The following is a 22,235-nucleotide window of genomic DNA, read 5'->3' as shown; positions in this document are numbered from 1 at the left end:
GCTTTCTAGACAGACTTCTCCTAGTCTGTAGCACTGCATAGGGTTGTTGTGCCCCAAGTGCAGGACCCGGCATTTGGCCTTGTTAAACCTCATGCCACTGGACTCTGCCCAGCGGTCCAGCCCGTTCAGATCCCTTTGCAGAGCCTCCCTACCCTCCAGCAGATCGACACTTCCACCCAGCTCAGTGTCGTCCGCAAACTTGCTAAGGGTGCACTCGATGCCTTCATCCAGGTCATTGATAAAGACATTGAACAGGGCTGGACCCAGCACTGAGCCCTGGGGAACCCCACTTGTCACTGGCCTCCAGCTGGATTTCACACCATTTCCCACCACTCTCTGGGCCTGGCCATCCAACCAGTTTTCCACCCAGGAGAGTGTGCGCCTGTCCAGGCCAGAGGCTGACAGTTTCTGAAGCAGAATGCTGTGAGAAACTGTGTCAAAGGCTCTACTGAAGTCCAGGAAGACCACATCCACAGCCTTTCCCTCATCCAGCAGCCGAGTCACTTTGTCATAGAAGGCGATCAGGTTAGTCTGGCAAGACCTGCCTTTTGTGAACCCATGTTGACTGGGCCTGATCACCCGGTTCTCTTGCATGTGCTTCATGATAGCACTCAAGATCACCTGCTCCATGACTTTCCCTGGCACTGAGGTCAGACTGACAGGCCTGTCGTTCCCTGGATCCTCCCTGCGACCCTTCTTGTAGATGGGCACAACATCAGCCAGCCTCCAGTCCAGTGGGACTTCCCCAGTCTTCCAGGACTGTTGGAAGATGATGGAAAGGGGTTTGGCCAGCACATCCGCCAGCTCCTTCAATACCCTTGGATGAATCACATCCGGCCCCATAGACTTGTGGGTGTCTAGTTGGGCTAGCAATGCTCTGACCACTCCTCTTGGATCATGGGAGCCTCATTTTGCTCCTCTAGCTCCTGGGTTTGTACACAGACAGAACAACTTTCGTTACAATTAAAGACTGAGGCAAAGAAGGCATTAAGTACCTCAGCCTTTTCCTCATCCCCTGTCACTGTTGTTCCTTCTGCGTCCAATAGGGACTGTATGGTCTCCCTAGACCTCCTTTTATTATTTATATATTTATAGAAGGATTTTTTGTTATCTTTCACAGACTTTGCCAACCTGATTTCTAGTTGAGCCTTAGCCCTTCTGATTTTTTCTCTACACAATCTCACTTCCCTCCTGTAGTCCACCCAAGAGGCCTGTCCCCTCTTCTAGAGCCCATAAACGTTTCTCTTCTTCTTGATATCACTCAAGATCTCTCTGTTCAACCAAGCTGGTTTTCTCCCCTGCCAGCTTCTTTTCCAGAACATGGGGATGGCTTTCTCCTGAGCTGCTAGGATTTCGTTTTTGAAGAGCTCCCAGCCCTCCTGGGCTCCCTTGCCCTTGAGTACTGTCTCCCATGAGACTTTGCCAGCCAGCCTTCTGAAGAGTTCAAAGTCTGCCCTCTGGAAATTTAATGGTACTGTCCTACTAACCACCCTCTTCACTTCACCTAGAACAAAAAACCCTATCATCTCATGATCACTTTGTCCTAGGTGTCCGCCTACTGCCACATCCCCCACAAGGCCTTCTCTGGTCACAAACAGCAGGTCCAGGAGGGCACCTTCCCTTGTTGGTTCATTCACCAGCTGTGCAAGGAAGTTGTCTTCCACGCACTCCAGGAGCCTCCTAGACTGCTTCCTTTCTGCTCTATTGTACTTCCAGCAGATATCAGGAAGATTGAAGTCTCCCACAAGAACAAGAGGCAGACCAAGGCCCTGCAGCACTCTTGGCGTCTGGAGATGCACAGAGAACAGTGCAGACATATTAGAGACTTTGCAGGGCCTGCAGGTGTTTCTGGCTTTGAGATATTCCCAGAGCCACTTGTAAATCTCTACACTGGCCATCGGGAACCCGGAGGACAGAGGACAACAGGCACACCAGGACTACCCCGCCTTCAAGTAGCCTTATTATCTTAGTGTACAAAGCAAGCAGTTAATAGTACCTTCAAAATAAATCTGGCTTTGAAAGCACAGCCAGATGCACGTGTAGCCCTGCACCTTCACTAGTAGGCTCTGCAGCAGCTTAGCTGGCCCAGCATCCACAGCATGTGGCTCAGATGATCCTCTCGCAGGGGACAGAGGGCTCTACATGCCATTTCAAAGAAGCCACTAGTTCTTATTTATTTATATCTAGAAAATATTTCTAATATATTAAGAAGCAATCGGTTACAGCAGTGCAAAAACACTATGGGCCCACTCAAACCAGGTTAGATGCACTGAGATTAGGCTACAGCTAGATGGAGTTCACATCCACGTGCTCAAACCAGGGCAAAGTTACTACTGGTGAGATTTTGCACACTAAGGGAATATATATGAAGTTTTAAAAAAGCATACACATTGAACAAAGGATGGGGTAAAGCCTCCCTCTACACCTTCTTACATGCCTCTCTGTCTATTCTTTTTTAATTTCAGTCAAAAATCAATTTGTAACAATCTGAAGCAAATAGTAAGTTCTGCTCAGTTGGCTTCAATGCATGAACTTAAAATCTAGAAGCACGAGAAATGTATCTGTTTCTATCCAGACAATTTTCAAGATCACTTTGCAACTTGTAAAACCTAACTAAATACCTGTAAAAGTCTTAAAAACTTTTCACTTCAGAGGGATGACAACCAGTAACACACAAAATACCCCAGTAACTCTGCTCTGCAGTGCAACAGCACGAGGGATTAAAAAAGTTTAATAAGAAATAAGTCTCAAATACAGTAATCTTATGAATGACATTTGCTTCATTATTATTTTAGAAAGTCAAGTTAATGCAAGTTAATGTCTTATGAGACATACCAGTAGTCCTTCCACTTATTTATAGCACTGGCACAAAAAACACCATCAAGTCAACCTAAATTTAATGAAAAACATCCTCTGCGTAAACTTGGAGACATGTAGACAGGCTTTGGCCTATTCAGTTCTGTAGTGTCAGTGATGTAACCAACATTAACCATACAATTATATAGATTTGGGCAACCTCATTTTATAGGTTATTTGCAAGGGTGCAGAGGAATATGGACATCTAGTTTGTGACTCCAGGTGAGGCTCAGCCTTGGAAAAAGACTTAGAAATGGCCAGACAGGGCTTCTGTACATTCTGTTCTTGGATCCAGACACCAAAGATCTCTCTAAATCATATTTTACATGTCTAAATACATCATTTAGGTGGGGGACAGTATTTTCTGTTTTTCAGAGTTTCTGAAAAGATGGGCTAGGTCCTTCTATAAACACAGAAAATTGATGTGATAAGACAAAGGCCCAATATTTGAAAGTCTCTATTATCCTAAACCACTGCACACCAGTACTACTACAGATCATACTATAATCTCTCCTAGATTTCTGATGTCCTGACATTTGTGGCTTTATAGGATACACATAGTCTGAATATTTTGGTTCTTCAATTCCTTCTTTTACAAAGCACATACATCTATTTTAATATTTTGGAGCAAGAGTTCACCATACATATGGCTTAAATCTGCCCATATTTAGATATACACATTAAAACATGTTATTAGTTACATGTACAGTTAAAAACAGGCTATGAGCAACTGCAATAGCAAGCTTGACAGAGTGAGCAGTGCCCTGACACAGCAAAAGCTTTGAATCCAACAATTTATATTTGTCTAAGCTAGACTGGAAGCCTGGTTTTGTCTTCACCACCTTCCACAGACCTCATTCGAATTCTCATTTTAAAAGCGTGAAGTGTGGATCAATAAATTTTTGTTCTAGACAAGGGCATCTTCTAATCTCTACTTCCTTTGATATGCAACTATTTATTTTTTCCTTTGCTGTACGCACAATCTGCAAGCACTGCACAGCAAGTCAGTGAGCTGACAGGGCAGGGATGACAGTAGTGGTGTTTCCTCAAGCTGGGAAAAACAACCAAAAAAACCATCCAAACAAACCAAGTATTGCTGTCTTTTAGCAAGAGAAGCTGACAACACATAGGAGCTACACCAATATGTAGGAAAGGATGACTGTTACCTCATTATTTCCTGGATGTTTAAGTCAGAATTCCAGTTCTTTTCAATTCCAGGTACATGACCCATCCCAACAACACCAACTACAACAGCTGGGGTATATTTTCTAGGTTCAGCTGAGAAAGAGATTGAGAGAAAGGAACACATCAGTAAAAGAACTAATTTCAATCAAAAATTAAATAGGTAAAGCATGAGATTGCAAAATAGCGTTTTCCAAGAGGTAAGGACTCTTACTACCAGATATTAGACTGTTACATACTAAAAGTTAACACTTGTCTCACCTACTACCTCATATGTCGAAAGTCTAAAAAAATCAGCACTGTTTCTGGATTTCTCAGGAAATATTTGTCTCCTGAATGTAAATGGAACGTAAATGTACCTGGGCAGGGCTCACACTCCAGGCTCAGGGTGAGAGGCACATAGGTGCAAGCTAAACTAATTTCTTTCCTTCCTCATATATGTCATGTTTCTCTATTGCTTATCAGGAACAGACCTGGTCTTTGCTGTCTTCTGAACAGGGAAACTCCTCTACCACTTTCTAAGTAATAGTGATCAGGCTCCTTTCCTATGGGGACAATGATACATAAATATAATGCATAAATATAAAATGTGGGGAAATTCCACTTTCTTCCTTTAAATAAACACCCTTGGATTCTTCTAGTAGTAAGTAAAAAAAAATAGGAAAAGCAGCATCCTCAAAATGAGACAAAACTGTATTGAAAACACTAGAATTATTACACAGATTTTTGAAATTGTTTGTTTGGACATGTCTTTTCTCAGTCTATTCTAGGGTTGCTCTAAACAACAACAGAAGCAGAGCACAGCACCTCAGCAGAACAGGCTGCCCACAGCACATGTCAACTGCTCATCACCATCCGTATAACCCTGCCTGCTTCTGGGCAGGATTCAAAGATGACACTGGTAATGTTTAAAGCCCTGTCTGAAATTTAGCCCTGGAAGAAACTTACTGTTCCTTTTCCAGAATATTTGGGGCGAGTAAAGACAGAATGAAAAACTAAATGTGAAAGTTTTATTTGCAAGCTCTTTAAAAGAGCTCACCCAGGCAAGTAGCCAGATGAAGGCCAGGAACAAATTAGGCCTAGTTTAGGATTATCTCAGACCCAAAATGTATCAGAGTCCTGCAAACAGTGTCCAGGATTTTCCCCTTAATAAGTCCCAAAAATAGCAAATTTGGACAATGGTGATGATGACCTATTTCTGCTCACTTGAATTGCGGGGTTTCGTATTATACCATGAATCTTAAGTCTATAACTTGCCTTTTTTGTTTGTTTGCTTGTTTTGCCTCTAGTGAACATGAATGCATAGAAGAGATTGCATGTATATAATATAAATGCATAGGATACAAACAAATCTGTCCCTGGCATTGCCTTGTAACTAAGAGACTGAAACATATGATGACCAGTCTGGTAGTCCCTCACATTCCTCTATTTGAGGGTCTTGTCCTCTATTTTAAGGTCTTCACAATGCATATAAACCCCTTCCAGTTTCACAGGCATTCTCTAAGCCTGTGATCCAATGACTGAGCTTTTAAGAAGGTAGATTTAATGGGGGGAGGGAGGCAGAGCAGGAGAACTATTAAATAATTCCTCTTGTGACTCATGATCCAGCCAGAACCAACAATAATAAATTTTCAGCCTGCTCTTTGGACCAAGAAACTGAATGCATCTGTGCCTCCGTCAGCCTTATTGACTGAGCTAACAGGAAATATGACGTTTGGACACACTTTATGAAGGCAGCATTGAGGTAATTAATATTAGGCGAGGAAGACGCAAGAGCATGAGCACAATCCTCTTGCTCTTTCTTCCCATCACAAGACAGTGCCAGATGTCTGCACTGAAGTGATTACAAACAGCATCTTCTTAAGGTAGTAAAAAAGTAGTAAGCCATACTTCAGTATGCTAATACATAGAAAGGGCATGCAAATCACAGATGGCAGCAAAATACTTCCAAAAGCTAGAGAATGCAATTATTCTGCATGCCTATACCTTGCTGAAACATGCAGAGTCACACATTTCATCATCATTGCCACATCATTAGGGCACCTACCAGTCTAATTTATAATAAGCCAAACATGAATAACACTGAAATTAGAGGTAATTAATTTAGCAAAGAACTTGTCCCTGAGCAGCTAGGGATAACAATGAATTTGGTGAAGTAACAGGGTGTGAGATAGACAAAATGGGCCTAGACTGTCCCATGCTACGCTGTGATACTAGATGCCTGGCTTTTGAAAAAGTTGTCAGGATACAGAGTATTTTCCAGTCTTAAATAGCACAATGAGAAAGGAATCCTAATTTGGAGTCTACTGCTCTTGGTGGTTTCAACAGAAGAGTTATATTCCTTCTTAATTTTCCGAGCACTGTAATCTTATGTGACATGTGGCTGCTACACATGAACAGAACATCCCAGATCTCCTGAGAAGAGCTGAACTTTGGACGGGTACACAAAGAACACCTTGCTGGGTACTATATCTGCTTTAAAACAATTACTTTCTGAAGCTCGAGGTAGTTCTATCTGCTTTGCTGCTTGCTTCAGCATGTAGGTCAAGTAAATATCTCGTTCCGAGACAATCGTTCTATGAAGATCAGGGAATTCTCCAATCATTTCTGCCATCATCTGCTCCAGTAAATCCTTCTGTTTGCACTTCTCCACATCATCTTTACTGAAAGAAAGGTTAAGTTTTCTCAGTATCTGTTATGCTTTTAAAGTACAGTACAAACAAACGAATGAATAAAAACAATTGAGTATTATACAGATTATTCACCTAAACCCATGCTCTACAGTTCTCCTCCCCCAGTCCTCTCCCAGAGTAAATCAATCTTTCTAAACCTGTAAAACAGGATACCTAAACAATGCTTCCACAGTGAGGGAAAGGGAAAGAAGAGAAGTCACTTGCCTTTAGGCAGTTCAACTGGATTTTCACCCTTCCCAGTTTGAAAACTGACAATTCAGCCGAGAAGAAGCACTAGAGCTTCAAAGGAAATAGTTATCATGGTGCCCCACTTTCAGTGTCTATTAATAAGCTTAGAAGGGACAACACTGAGCACTTCTGAGGAAGCTGATCTGATCACTGAACACACAAAGGTTCTATTTAAGGAACTAAAAAAGCACACCATAAGGCACACTCTGAGGGGACACAAAGCGTTCTGCAGGTTCCTAGTGTCAATCACAGGTTTTCAGCAGGGAAGTACAAGTTTTAAATCAGTTCCCAGAAGAGTATGAAATGGGTAGGAATAAACAAATAAAAACCTACATGAGTAAATATAACGAGCTTTTACATTTTTATACAGCTGCTGTTAACCTTCTGTCTGCACCCCCAGCTGTAGTACAGTCACAGTTTGTGGCAACAGAATCAATCTGCTTTGCACCACTGTTTACGGAAGAATGATGCCAAACATGCTTTCTTTAGTTTCCAAATCAAAAAGACTACAAATACCAACAGGGCGACCAAAAAGAGAAATGCATTACTATCTTTCAATAGATCACAGACATGCCATCAGACTAATAAAAAAGTGATGTTGAATTATAACCCCATTTTCCATAGAATCTCACGTTCAAGGCAGAGTGCACAATAACCCCCTTCTAACAACTTCCCTATTAAACAATTTCCTTTTCAATCCCTACCTACTTTATTTTTAAAAATCAACATAGCGGATCAATCAGTTGTAGAACAACTGAGATGTTACGTCCAACCTTCAGTGGGAAGCTAATGTGTATATACTATCTCAATTATCTTAATATTGCAGTTGAAAACCAAAGTGTTCCTAGGATGGATAAAAGAACAGGAGAAGTTGCAGAGAAATACATCCTCCAAGGTCTTCAAGAGCCTACAAACAGTTTTGTGCCGGCAACAGACTAGTAAGAAAACTTACTTTGCACATGAACTGTAGTTCATGGATTTTAAAAGGGTAAAACTTATTTTACAGATTAAAGTAACCACAAGTATTTATAGGAAACAACAACTAAGTAATTGCTAAAACTGGAAAATGGAAGGTTTGATTGTACTGACTACAGGTTGAACCCTGGCCCAATTTTAAAAGCCAGGGAAAAAAAATGCCATAGATCACTTCATGAGCTCTGCAGAGCTTCGGTCACAGGGTATGAGAGGGGTGCTGAGACTCAGGAACCACAACAGGGAACCCATTTCTGGGAAGCCTCCCACTACCACAAACCTGGTTGGAGCACGCTGAATTTAGAAAGGTAGCCGCACATATGTTCTCACCCAGTTCAAGCAAGTTATCACACAAGTACTTGTGAAAAGAGAAAGTAAACTCGGCACAGGGATGTCTCTGAAGGACAGGGGAAACCAAAGTCAGCAAGAGAATAGCTGCCTGAGGAGTATTACCATAAGGCAAAAGTTCCTAACAATGTCCCTTTATGAAGGTAACCATCACGAAGAGTCGTGTTGCCCACAGACTAAAACATTTTCACTTGTTCAAAATCCAGCTCAGACAGCAGATTCAGTTCTAAGAGTCCCTTTGATGCAGCTGTAACTTAGCACAGCAGGCCCAAGTCCTTTGGAAATCTTAATGGAGTACTAATTAGCATACTGAGGCCCTGTTCTTTTCTGTTTAGCATATCCACACTCAGCACTAGGAAGGATTTTATTTTCAATATGAAAAATAATTTTTTTTTTTCTTAACTACACTAAGAATTCCCCAGGATCAAATCTTTCACTTCACCTGGAAGTAATGTACTGGAAGACAAAAAAAGCTGGAACAAGATCAGAAAGACAGTTTTCTTCTAAAAAATATGGATTATTGCAGAATAGTTTGTATATTTACCCTTCTCACTAACTTCAAGGTTTTCTACATCAGGCTGGTTACCAAAGACTTGTACTGAAGTCACACTGAAGAGCCAAACAATTAACCTCGACAAACATATGGGATGCTTATTCATACCTGATTGGGTCAGATAAGAAGCAGAGGCCCCATGCAAGCTTGACTTTTTGCCAGAAAGAAAGTGCAGCAATTGCTCTCTTAAAAGTAACAGGGATGGGTCGGTCTCCAAGATGGAATTTACAGAAAGGTACTTTACTGGCCTGAAAGAGAAGATACAAATCACTAGTTCACATTTCATACTGCAGCACAGTACATCCTTATTAAAAGAACATTTGTTATTATTGTCTTATACAAGATATCTTAAAGAGCAAGCAAAGTCCTACCTCAACATCAAAAAAACATTCTGGCCTTGCAGTAAATTAAACTTCAAAAATACTACTTCATAAAGGGATACATTAAGTTGTAATGCCACTCTCTTTAGGTCACTTTTACTTAAGCAGAAAGCTCCTGCTTATGACTACTTAAGGTGAACAGATGGGGCTCGATACTTATCTGGGTCTCACAAATGTCTAAGGAGAAACAACTGTAGGCATTTTGCTTTTACCTAGGATTTGTCAGGATGACTAACCTATCAGTTTGCCATGGTAAAATATATTCCAAGATGGAGCTTATGAAACAAGAACTGATGCTAAATACCACAAGATAATGCAAGGTGAGACTTTGCTGTAGCAAATTTTAGCACAGTGCAGAATTTCTAGACTGCTCTTTCATGTGCATACCTGTTTAAAAATTTCAAACAGCAGATTTAGAACAGGACAGAGGCAATACACGTATTTTTTTCTTTCCCAAAATGTGAAACGATTAATATTTCACTCTGGTCTAGAATGCTCAGGAAAATAAGCCTCGAAACAGTTTTGTTTTCATTTAGGATAAATACATCAAATTATTCCAAATTCTTTACAGCTATGTCATCTCAGCTTCCTTACTAGTATCTAATCTACACAAAAATAGCAACATACATTCTGCAAGGTGGATACATACAGTAAAAATAATGTCTGAGTATTCAGACACATTAAAATTGTAGCTGTAATACACAGTAGAAGTCCAGCTACTATTTACTTCCCAGAATTACAGCTGGCAGTAGTACAAAATGGAATGCGAAAAGACCAAATATGACTAACAGACCAGTCAGATATATCACTTCCCCAAACAATCCTTCTAGATGAAGGTGTTAGATCTCATCAAAGCTACAGTGTTGGTTTTCACAGCCTGAAACCCTGACACCACCAACAGTGGGACCAGCATCCATAACCAGAATTTAAAAGCGATTATTTAACAGGAACAAAAGTAACTATTGAAATGAAAACAAATGCCATCAGAAATGCCATCATGAAAAACTCTTATTATTTGAAGCCTTTTTGGCAACACTGATGCCACTTAGGGCTACAAAACTCCGTACTTTCCAGCAGACTTTGAAGCCAAAGATAATTCTTACTGCTTCACAGACTTCAGCACAACTATGTGTTTTTTTTTTTCTAGTTATTAACAAATGGTTTCATTTAGTTTGACTCTAGAAGCAAAAGGCCAGTAAATTTGACCTCAGAAAAACCATTTCAAGTTCACACCTCTTTGAAAGCCTCTCTGAATTCCCCTCCTGGGGCCATTCCCAGCTGTTCTGTGATGTGAGCAGAAACCTTCAGAAGCAGCATTTGCATCAATCCAGACATGACTCCATTCTGAGGGAAGAGGTAGGAAAAAAAAAAAAAGAAAAAAGAAAATTAACAAGCTGTGTGGATTTCTCAGAAGAATAATGCACTGTTCACAGTCATGAATTATCTCAGTGAAGCAGCAGCACTGAGGCAAATTTACTGATCAATATAGCTCTCTTATTTCAGTTTGTCTCAGTTGTGAAGTGGCATTTCACCTCAGTGTGCAGCGAGTTTTCTCCCTTTCAATAAAAATGTATGGCAGGGTTAAGAAAAGAAAGGAGGGCAGCCAGACTTACTTTAGTCTATATTTACTTGACCTGCTTGAAGAAAGTGTGTGAATAACTGAATGGTAAAACAACTCATACTGTTAAAAAAAAAGGGACCACAAGACTACATTCCATTGACTGTACATGAACGCCATATTATAGAGATACTTAAAGGAAAAAGGGCAACAATCCTGAAAAACACTGGGCTGAGCACTGCTTAGGTTAACATTGACACAGAATCCAGCTTTTTGCAAGAAACCACAGTGCATTACTTCAGCATATAATACCTTAGAAAAGTCCTGAGAGCATGACTCTCTCCGAAGAAGACTAAAGGCCTCTCCTCACACAGTCTTATTACGTTCTGAAGAGAGACTTCAAATGAAGATTCTTTAAAAAGAAAAAAAATCTCCCAAATATGATTTGCAAAATTTCCCTTCCCTATTCTTTCACAAAAAAGAATGAAAAAACATCTCAAACAAACTCATTCAGAGCTGTTGCTTCTGTCCAGCTTAGGCTGTCCTCAACCAGTCATTCACACAACTAAGATTCAGTGACTGAGTGTTATCCGTTCCTTGGTGTGTTGGTGTGTTCCTCCTTCCCTCACCAAAGGTTAATTTCCTGCTCAATCCCCACAGCTCCACGCAACTGAAGGTGAGGTTACATGGGATAGCTCCAGTTAATATAACTACCTGAAGTTACCAGAGGAAGGTCCTAGTCTCCACTCCTTGTTCCCAGGGCCATGCTCAGATATCCCACCCTGTTCCAGATCTGATCCTTGCATGACCTCTCTAAAAGCTGTAGGCAGTTTCTGCAGTAAAGCAGACTTGAGAGTCACTGAGGACCTGAACTGGGAAAGGAGAGGGGCTATCTTCAAAGTCAAATGAGTATCTGCTTTATCATGCTACAAACTAGCAAGCATGGAAGAAATACAGAGTGTTGGGCTCCTGCAGAGAGAAGAAAGAGGGCAATGAGAAAAGGGATTTTCAGGATCTTTGAGATCCAGTTCAAAAGCCTGGGGGACAAGGGCTCCCAGAAGCTCCAAAAAGGATACCCATAAATAAAAGAAAACTAAGATAATGCAGCCTGAGGTTATCTGCTGGCTGCTGTCCACTTCAGGGCTGATGTATTTATTTGAAGTGGCATTTTCATATGTGACAGGAAGATTCATCCTGGTGGCTAACAGAGGGATCCATCTTTGAAGCGTGTCTGAGACATTTGTGTTCTTAACCTGGATGAAACTCAGTGGCTGTCATATGTGCTCAGCATCAAGGAGATAAAAGATGACAAGCAGCTGCATGTAGCAGCAACCAGCAACAACAAGCCAGCCTGAAAGTGCTGGGGGATAAAGAACACAATGTACAAAAAAAATGATGGAGCAAAATTTCAATACCAGATTATTCAGTGTCAGATAAAGGAAAGCTGACCACAACAGAACTGAGTGGCTGGCAATAATTTCATAGGTTAGATTAACAGCCAAAAACACAAAGCAAATGCACAAGTAGAAAGAAACTTAACTGCATCAGCAGAGGGAAGCAGAGCTATTAGCACACAGGAGAGAGAATGAAAAATACCAATTTTCAGTCCAGTGTTTAACAGCAGTCAGAAAAAGAAGAGTGAGAGGGATGATTAGGAAAGGGAAAAAACAGAAATCTCAATGTACTGCTGCTCAATCTTTAGTGGATTCTTGTCTTGAAAAGAAGACACTTGAACTAGAAAATAAGCAAAAAAATACAATCAGAAGTGATTAAATGTATTAAATGCTCATGATGACCAATGAAAGGATGGCTGAGGAAGATATGCTCTACTGGCGCAGAAACACTTATGAGAACATAGCCTAAGGAGGGGGCCTTGGGGCTACTCCTCAACCGTGTAACAAGTAACAGATTCAGACCTAACTGCAGAACTGTGGACAGAAACAGTTTGTGGTTTAATCATCTGAATTTCTCCTTTAAAAAAACCTAATTCCTATGGATGCAGCCCTGTGCAAATACAGCCTTGTGACTTGGAGCCTAGAACTGGTTTTCCTACTGCTGCAAGTGCACTGAAGGTTAGACTTTAACACAAAAGTGAAGGTAGCAATGGCAGCAGCCTGCTCCTGTCCATAGGGATGTACACAACATCTACCAATTCACATTATATCCATTTTATTTAAAAGGACAATCTTGTAGGCTACCTAAATATGAAGGGCTGTATTATCTGGTACAAAACGAAAGGTTTTTCACTGGCCAGAAGCCTTACCAAAACCACGAAAGTATATTCCTGCACAAGTAACTTCAGACTAAAGGAGTAGGTTTAAAGAAGTGAGGTTGAGCTAAGGTTTTGCTTCCCACCAGATCACTTTCTCTGATGCCCCAGAAATAGGTTTTTCAGCTCTTCTACTGTGTCAGAACCAGCCATAACAGAGCCACACAAGGATACGATGAGGCCAAAAAGCAAGCCCTGTTCAGACTGCTATGTGATTATGGTATGGACACAGACGGGACAGTGGAAATAGGAATCAATAGAGAAAAAAAGACAAAACCTGTCTTATCAGTTTGGTTTAAGCCACCTGTGCATCTTTGGGTCATCTGCATTGGAGCCAGACACCCATCTGCACTGTTGCTTTGCCTGACGGAAAGCAAACAGGCAATTCTCTGCAAACAACTGTGAGGATTTTGAAATTCAAGGAGGCTGTTTTTAACCTTGTAACAGTTGCTCAGTAAGCTGTGAATGCTAGTGACCCACTGCAAGAGTGTAATGATTTCATATTAATGCTGCTCAGTTTCCAACTTCAATTAAGAGCACGGAAATGCAATTTTACTGCTTAAAATTTTTACAAGTGATTAAAAAAAGACACAATTTTCTTTCCCTAATTTGATACTGAAGGATCAGTTACGAGCAGTTTTGACATTTGGTGTAAATTTTGGGCCAGAATGCACATTTTGATCATGGGAGAGGACAACTGAAGCATGACTGAACAACTTACCAGCTGGCTTGATTTTTACTAGAGAAAAACAAAGACCCTATAATTTAGCATGAGACAGTTGGACTGTTTTTCCTGCTTTTTCCCTACGTAACCCATGCTACTACTGACTCAAAGTGGGAAGGCTGGAGGTTTTCTGTGGTTGAGACTATAGATGGAGAAACAGATTATTTAAAAGGCACAATGTCCAAATTTTATGATTATCTGTATTCTCTCTGGTGTTAAAGGAGACTAAGATTGATATGTAAGAATATGAAGGACCTTTGTATTGTTCTCTAGCTTTGGAGCCAACACAGCTTGTGTTTCCTACCGTCTGCAAACAAGATCACTTCAAGCCCTGGTAGAAAGTGTGAATTACAAAGCTGTCAACGTGGATTTACATCACAGAGAAAAAAAAAAAAAGTCTGCCATTTTATTTTCATTGCCCTTTTCCTCTTAGCAGAGAAGCCCAGCAAATACTGTTGCGTTTAGCTTTCATATTTAAAAAAAAAGGCTTCTATGTCTGTTTACCAGGTCAGAAGACCCTATCTCTGCTCCTCTGGTTGTGTGAACAAGCATTCTTTGGGCTACATGCATCAGAACAACCCACCTTACCTAAAAGAAACAGATGAATACAGTAATTCATTCAATATGCAAGTGTCTTGCAATGTTCTGTCCTCTGATAGGACACAAAGAAAACAAGACAGATGAATTATTGCTTCACTGAATCAGAAAGGCTGCACTAAGAAACCACGTGCGTGCACACGCACGCAAGCAGACCAGCCCCTAGCCACTGCGAGTGCTTCTGCATGGATGCAGATTACATTCTTACGAGGGGTGCAATCCTGGAAATTCCCCAATTACATCAATAATACAATTCTAATGCATCACTACTGCACTATACAACCAAAATAACAATCTGTGAGTGTGTTCATTCAACTGGACACTGGAACCCCTTTTTTCTATTGACCACATACTGCCACTCTAATCAAACATCCTGTCATTTTTAAGTCAATCTGTTTCATTGTGCCTAGATTAAAATTACTTAAATATAAACTAGCTGTGTGAAACAAAAAAAAAACAGGACAACACTCGCTTTGCGCACACATCCCAGAGAGCAAACTGCTAGAGTAGTTACAATTTGAATAGAATCCCACACTCTTCAGCCCAGATTTTTCCAAACTCTCCCTCAAGACCCACTGTCAAAGAGAAACTACCCAAAAGACAAGCAGATGGCAATTAAAAAGAAAGTGCAAGTAGGATGAAGGAGGAATGCAACTAAACAGATCTCAACACCAACATTAAGTGCTCCTTAAACACCAATGATATAGAGCAGATTGCAGGGCTAACCACAGTATATATGTATTAGTAGAGAATTACAAATACAAAGTTAAACTTGACTCCTGAAAATGGAGTGACTGTTAAACACAGGAGGACTCCTGCCAAGGTCAACAATAGCCTGAAAACAAAATATCAAACCTAACTTTGGCACTGTAATGGTACTTGAGAGTGGTGAACAGTTGTAGGTTCCCTGCTAGACTGGTTTTGGTTGTAACTTGACAAAACTGCTCTTAACACAAACCTTTAATTCTCACTGTGGGAATCATACCTGCTTTATAGCTTGTTGAAGTTTTTCCAGATTTATTTCTTTGGCTTCCTTTAGCAATGTCTTTTCATCCATCTTTAACATAGAAACTCTATACTGGCACAGTTCCACCACAACTACATCAGGCTGCACTTCTTGTATTGTCTGAAAAACATCAATTTATTTACATAACTTTAGGAAGGATTATACAGAAATGCAGCCAATATTGATATTTTCATGAGAAAAGGGACTTAATAAAAGCACATTAAAGCAATCATTTTCCATTAAAACAATAGTGAAAGAGTCAACAAGACTTCTCCATATACTGAAAAAAACATTAAGGAAGCTGATAGTAAAATGCTTTAGCTACTGAATCCTTTGGGACAGGAAGATGGAGAATAAGTTGAGCTGGAGTAGGGGGAAATTAAAACTGGACATTAAACTTATACATTCAAAGTTCTGTTCCTTTGACCATACTCTGCAATCATTTGCAATCCAAGTTAGAATAAGGTATCCAAGAATCAGGTTTGATTATTCTGGCACAGGATTCCTCCTGCTCCAGCTCCTGGAGAACAAAGACACTGTAAACTGCAGACTCTGTACAAGGTATATTATGAAATAGTTCCCACTTTCACTAGAGCTTCTGACATATTTGTATCTTTCATTCCATTCTTAAGTTTGGTGCAGCATGGTTTTACAGCTCAGCATTATATACTCTGCACACAGAGAAGCTGTAAATGGCAGTTTCTGTTCCAGGCTCCACATCTTTCCAGCACGTCTCCATCACAGTGACTATGCAACAACCTCAGTACAGTCAATGTGATGTGATGCTTTATTGTTGACAGACAGGGTGAACTTCAATAGCAGGACTTCTACTTTTAACACCAGCACTGTGTCTACATTTGTTGTTCAAGGGTAAATAAAAATATTTGGGATGGGAGAGCAATGTATTGCATAAAAAAAAATTACTAAGATAACACAGCTGCCTCTTAGTTCATCTCACAGCACCGTTAGCCCTCCAACAGCTAACTTGAGAAAACAGAGTCTGGAAGTTACAGCACAGAATGAAGTCAGAGAGCTGGACTTCATTCTACTTAATGTTTGGTCCAACAACTTCATAAGCATTCTGCTGGAGGACTCCCACTTAGTGTATACCTTCACTACATCCTTTTTGCTGCTGTCACTGAAGTGGGCTGTTCCAACCACATATACTTTAGAACCATCCTCGGTGTCAAGCTCAGTCACAGTGCTTGGTAAATTAGGTTTTTTCTGCCTCTTCTTCATCTTCATCTCCAGAAGAATTTTAAATGCATCTGCATCAGCTATAAATGTAAAGAAAAACAGAAAAGCACACATGACTATAAAGTGCAGGTAAGTAAAGCAGAAAATAAAAATATCATCGCTAGACAGCAGAGCAGAGCTAAAAGGCCATTGATTTACCACTGTAATCTTACATTCAATTCTGAGGCTACATCATTGAGAGTGCCATCACTGGAGAGGCTGCCTCCAAGCATGGGTCTCAGTCCAGGTTTCCTACCCTGTGGACACTGGGACAGGTTGTCCACGCAGTTCAGTAAGGGAAAGAGAGAAGCTGTGTGGCAGGTGAGGTGGATAGAGAAGCAAAGAATACTTAGAAAAGGTATACACTAAATCAGAAAAAAAGAAAAAAAAAAAAGGCATTCTTTTCATTCTAGAACAAAAGTGTTCCCTTCTGGGATTTTATCCGTATAAAAGATAGCAACACATGTACAATGGTGCGAGTATGCTGGTAAAGTCACCTGCAGATATTGGCACATACAGGATACCTACAGCAACAACCTTAGCCTTTCCTGTGATCAACACAATTGCAAATTAAACCTTAAGAGGTATTCTGGTTAGGAAAGCAATCATTCTTCCCTAGTATCAAGAACAAACTATTTAAGAGAAAAAATAGCACAACATGAGTTCAGCCCATCTATGTCAAGCTTGCCATGAAAATTAGGAAAATCTATGGGTTCCATCACAATTGCTTGTTAAATGCCAGAAAGCCTCATTAACAGAAATAGAAAAGCTTCAGTTTTACATCAATGAGAAATATAGTAACTTTGAATGAAAAAGCTGAAATGCATCTTAAAAAAAAAAACAACAAATCAAAAAACCAACAATTAGGAAAGTAGAGTTGTTTACAACCAACTCTTTCTCTGGAAAGCTGCTGTTCTGTGCTAAGAGCCACATCCTTATTAGGTAATGAAAAGGCATGGACATTTAGCTTAACATGCTTCCAACGTGATACACCCTCCCCAGCCAAACCAGAAACATACAGATATTCTGTGACACACTTGATGGTTCCTTTGGGCCATCTTCTGGTGCATCAGAGGAGGACATTGGATCTGCAGCAGCCTGTATGAAAAAAATTAAAAAGGAAGTTAGGAATTATAATGAAATGTTTTAATACGCCTCTCCCCCTGCAAGTTTGCTCAATTTGAACCTACATATAATATTCAAGTAAGTAAATAATTTAAGCAGTATTAACAGTTTAAAGCATCCGTGACTTTATAAACTGATTTTCCCCTAACTGGACAAGTATGAGGAAGAACGTGTTAAAAGCTAACTACTTCATGCTTATTTTAAAAGATAATATTTAAACCTAACATGGAGCTTTTTTTAAAAAAAATCTAATTCTAGAATAAAAAGAACAAATTTATCTCTAACGCTACTATAGTGTTTTCTGTGTTGGAAGCTAAAACGTGCACTGATTATTATATCATTGTCATTTATAAAATGGCATTTTTGACTCAACTACAAGTCAGCATTAGTCAGGACTTTGACAAAGTTAATCAACACTCACAAGAACAAACATATCCATTCAAGGAGAGTCTACTCAAGTATTTTATTCTGTGAGAATAAGTGTAAGGTAATTACATAATATACACACCCAATCTTACAAAATTTACAGGTATCAGAGAATGATGGGGTTGGAAGGGACATCTGGATATCATCCAGTCCAAAGCCCCTGTTAAAGCAGGTTCACCTACAGCAGCTTGCACAGCAACACGTCCAGGCAGGTTTTTAATATCTCCAGAGAAGGAGACTCCACAGCCTCCCTGTGCAGCCTGTTCCAGTGCTTTGCCACCCTCACAGTAAAGAAATCTTTCCTCGTGTTCAGGTCAAAATTCCTACGCCCTTCATCCTGTCTCTGGGGACCACTGAAAGGAGTCTGGCTCCATCCTCTTGACATCCACCACTTAGATATCGATAAGCATTGATAAGATCCTCTTTCAGTCTTCTCTTCTCCAGGCTAAACAGACCCAGGGCTCTGAGCCTTTTCTCAGAAGAGAGATGCTCCAGTCTTCCCATCATCTTTGTGGCCCTCGGCTGGACTCTCTCCAGTAGTTCCTTGTATTTCTTGAACTGGGGAGCCCAGAACTGGATGCAGTACTCAGACACGGCTTCACTAGGGCAGAGTAGAGCGGGAGGATAACCTTCTGTAACCTGCCAGCCACACCCTTCTTAATGCATGCCAGGATACCACTGGCCTTCTTGTCCACGAGGGCACATTGCTGGCTCATGGTTAACTTGTCCATTGGGACTCCCAGGTCCTTCTCCACAGAGCTGCTTCCCAGCAGACTAACCGCTAACCTGCACTGGTGCAGGGGTTTATTCCTCCCGAGGTGCAGAACCCTACACTTGCCTTCGCTGAACTTCATTAGTTTCCTTTCTGCCTAACTCTGCAGCCTGTCCAGGTCTCGCTGAACTCCAGCACAGCTGCCTGGGGTACCCGTCACTCCTCCAAGTTTTGTAGCCTCAGCAATCTGGCTGAGGGTACACGCAGTTCCCACATCCAGGTCATTGCTGAATATGTTGAACAAGGCTGGGCCCAGTACTGACCCTGAAGGAACACTACCGGCCACAGGCTTCGAACTAGCCTTTGGGCCACCAATGACAACCCTCTGAGCTCTGCCACCCAGCCAGTTCTCAATCCACATCACTGTCCACTCATCTGACACACACTTCTTAAAGCTTACCTAGGAGGATGTTGTGGGAGACAGCGTTGAAAGCCTCACTGAAGCTGAGGTAGACAACATTGACTGCTCTCCCCTCACCTACCCAGTCAGTTATGCCATTATAGAACACTATCAGATTGGTCAAGCATGATTTCCTCTTGGCAAACCCATGCTGACCACTCCTAATAACCTTTTCTTCCAGATGCTTGGAGATGACATCCAGGATGAGCTATTCTACCATCTTTCCAGAGATGGAGGTGGCTGATCAGCCTGTAGTTTCCCAGGTTCTCCTTCTTGCTCTTTTTGAGGATTTGAGTGGTATTAGCTTTTCTCCAGTCCTCAGGCATCTCTCCCATTCTCCACAATTTTTCAAAAAGGATGAGGCAAGGTTTAGCAGTAGCATGTGCCAGCTCCATCAGCTCTCTGGGGTCCAACCCATCAAAGCCCACAGACTTGTGGGTATCCAGCTTGCTTAAGTGATCTGTAAGCTGATCCTCCTTGATAAAGGGACAGTCTTCCTCTCTCCATACTTTTTCTTTCCCTCAGAGCCTGGAATTCCTGAGGATTGGCCTTAGCAGTAAAGACTGAAGAAAAAAATGGTATTGAGCAACTCTACCATCTCATTCAGCAGTGGGCCCAGATTTTCCCCAGTCTTCTTTTTCCTCCTGAGGTGCTTGAAGAAGCCTTTCTTGTTGCCCTTGACCTCCTCTGTCAGATTTAATTCCAAGTGGGCCTTAGCCTTCCTTGTTGTGTATCTACATACTGTGACAGCATTCCTATATTCCTCCCAAGTGGTCAGTCCCTTTTTCTACCCTCTGTAAACTTCTTCCAGTTTTTTCCAGAAGCTCCTTACTCATCCGTGCAGGCCTCCTGCCTCTTTTGCTTGATTTCTTCCTCCAGGCTCAAGATTGGTAAGAAGTGCTTGAATACTGCCTAGCTCTCTTAGACCCCTCTCCTACTGTATTCCTCCCAGTCAGTCCTTGAAGAGGCTAAAGTTTGTGCTCCTGAAGTCCAGTTTTGTAATCCTGCTTCTTGCACTGCTTCTACTATGCAGGATCTGGAACTCATCCTATCCCTGATATGCTGACTTTGTAGACATCACAAATCAAAGACAAAAGGATGAAAAGCATCTCCATAGTTTTCTCGCTTAAAGGATCAGAAGTTTATTGAAAACAATCCCCAAAACTGATTTTTAAATACTATCACTAGCAGTATGTGAGGCAAGCCTTTGACTAACAAAACCTTTCTTAATTATAACAGACAAGTTTTAAAACCCATGCATAGAATTCAAACAATCCCAGTCATTCTGCCTATGCCATCCAAGCAGGAGTAGCAGACTTAGTGCAGAGACTTCAGTATCAGGGAAAGCTCAACTATAAACTATCTTTAGGCAACTACATTAACTCAAAATTGAATCAGGAGGACTGTTGGGGGCATTTGGAATTCTTGAACAACGTTAAATCAAAAAGTTGGAGCCGGGATATGAGTACGTATCATCATTCCAATACCTTCCAAATGAAAGGCAGTATTAATGAGTAAGCAAGCAAGCAGTCAAATGTTCCTGAAGGATGTCAGCTTTTTAGTTGAATGACTGGTTTATTTACTTTGTACTTCATCTGGTAAAATTTAAAACAGGACTGTACAAAGCACATTCAATTGTTAAGAACTTTCAACAGCAGTAGTTTCTTATTGCATTCCATTATGCCAGACATTAATTTTCAGATAATAAATCCTGGGTATCTTACCTTGGCTCCACTGAGGGGGGCAAGGCAAAATCTATCATGCATTTCATGGAGTAAGACCAAAAAGCACAACAGCTCTACAGTGCAAAGTTTCATCCTCTTGCTACAAAGCAAAAGTCTGTTTATGGACAAGTGCAAACTGCAATTACATTCACAAATTTAACACCAGCTCAGCTTTTGATCACAACATATGGCTTGACTCTACTGCTTGCACACCTAACTTAAGTCACAAAAATATTTTGAAAAAATGTATCTATCTGTAACATACGGAATCAATCCCTTCACTTATGCTGGCTTTGTCATCAGAACATTACAACTCTGCAGTGGGAAAAGCACTGAGCACCACAGTAAGTCTGCTGGTTTGTTTGTTCCATTTTTTCCCCCCCAATTAACTAACACTAAGGAACTAACATTCTTATCTCACAAGAAAAATTCTTCCTGAAGCACCTCAGTTTAATTTGGCAAGTTATTTAAAGTACGTACAGTGAGATCATTCATATACAATTTGTGTAATTTACTCACAAAATATTTTTTCCACCTAAAGGTTTAAGCTCATAGGTTAGGCTATTTTCTGCAATTCTTCACTTGCCAGTAAATGAATACAAAAGACCCTTTTAGGTTCTGCAATTGTAAGCAAAAGGACCTTGAAAAGAACAATGGAAATGTCAAAAAGCAACAGCACTCACCCCTCCACCCCTTTTAAAAGGGGGACTCACCTCAGCAGTCTCTACCCCCTTCTACTTCCACCTTTGCAGACTTTCCCTGACGATGAGTGGAAGAACCTGGCTGATTCAGAGTCTTGACCCTCCCTGCAATTCTACTGAGGAAAAAACTTCAGCCCCAAGCCCTACCTCAGGCTGTTGCTCCTCTTGCATCCCTGCAGTGTCAGCTTATTTTCAACAGCCCCACAAGAACTGCAAGAAGTAAAAAGAATGGAAGAGAATTAAAAATTAATGGCATAACCCAGAATATTTGTTAAAGAACTGTAAGGATAAGAAAACAGGTGTCTCATGTGATAATCAAGTAATAAAAGTGACAAACTGAAGATGCATAGATGCCACTCTGCTGCTGTCAAAAATCAACATAATTAGGATTAAACTAGTCTGTCTCAATCCAGTTTGAGTTGGCTTTAAATTCAGAGCATAGTCCTTGTTCTCACACACATTGATAATACCATGACAAGGGCGGA

At 40.8% G+C, this 22,235-nt stretch overlaps 1 protein-coding gene across 3 annotated transcripts in view; it reads right to left on the bottom strand.

Annotated features, from left to right (window-relative positions):
- TRABD (TraB domain containing) overlaps positions 1–22,235 on the bottom strand; it is a 37,182-nt gene that overhangs the window by 4,439 nt on the left and 10,508 nt on the right. Inside the window, exons 2-9 of one of the 3 annotated variants that reach the window (XM_069850371.1) lie at positions 21,898–21,960; positions 17,622–17,700; positions 16,477–16,643; positions 15,346–15,486; positions 10,446–10,556; positions 8,941–9,080; positions 6,529–6,701; positions 4,023–4,134 (exon numbers count right to left, since the gene is read on the bottom strand). In XM_069850371.1, coding sequence (XP_069706472.1) covers positions 4,023–4,134; positions 6,529–6,701; positions 8,941–9,080; positions 10,446–10,556; positions 15,346–15,486; positions 16,477–16,643; positions 17,622–17,700; positions 21,898–21,921 — 947 coding nt within the window. In that variant the 5' untranslated portion in view covers positions 21,922–21,960. Of the gene's footprint in view, positions 1–4,022; positions 4,135–6,528; positions 6,702–8,940; positions 9,081–10,445; positions 10,557–15,345; positions 15,487–16,476; positions 16,644–16,775; positions 16,913–17,621; positions 17,701–21,762; positions 21,862–21,897; positions 21,961–22,235 lie in introns of those variants that run through there. The other 2 variants (XM_069850381.1, XM_069850389.1) reach the window with 2 other exon arrangements.

Source organism: Phaenicophaeus curvirostris, chromosome 1 (assembly GCF_032191515.1).
Source record: "Phaenicophaeus curvirostris isolate KB17595 chromosome 1, BPBGC_Pcur_1.0, whole genome shotgun sequence".
Classification (NCBI taxonomy): domain Eukaryota; kingdom Metazoa; phylum Chordata; class Aves; order Cuculiformes; family Cuculidae; genus Phaenicophaeus; species Phaenicophaeus curvirostris.
Note: the sequence above shows the minus strand (reverse complement) of the source record. Positions and strands in the feature narration are given on the sequence as shown.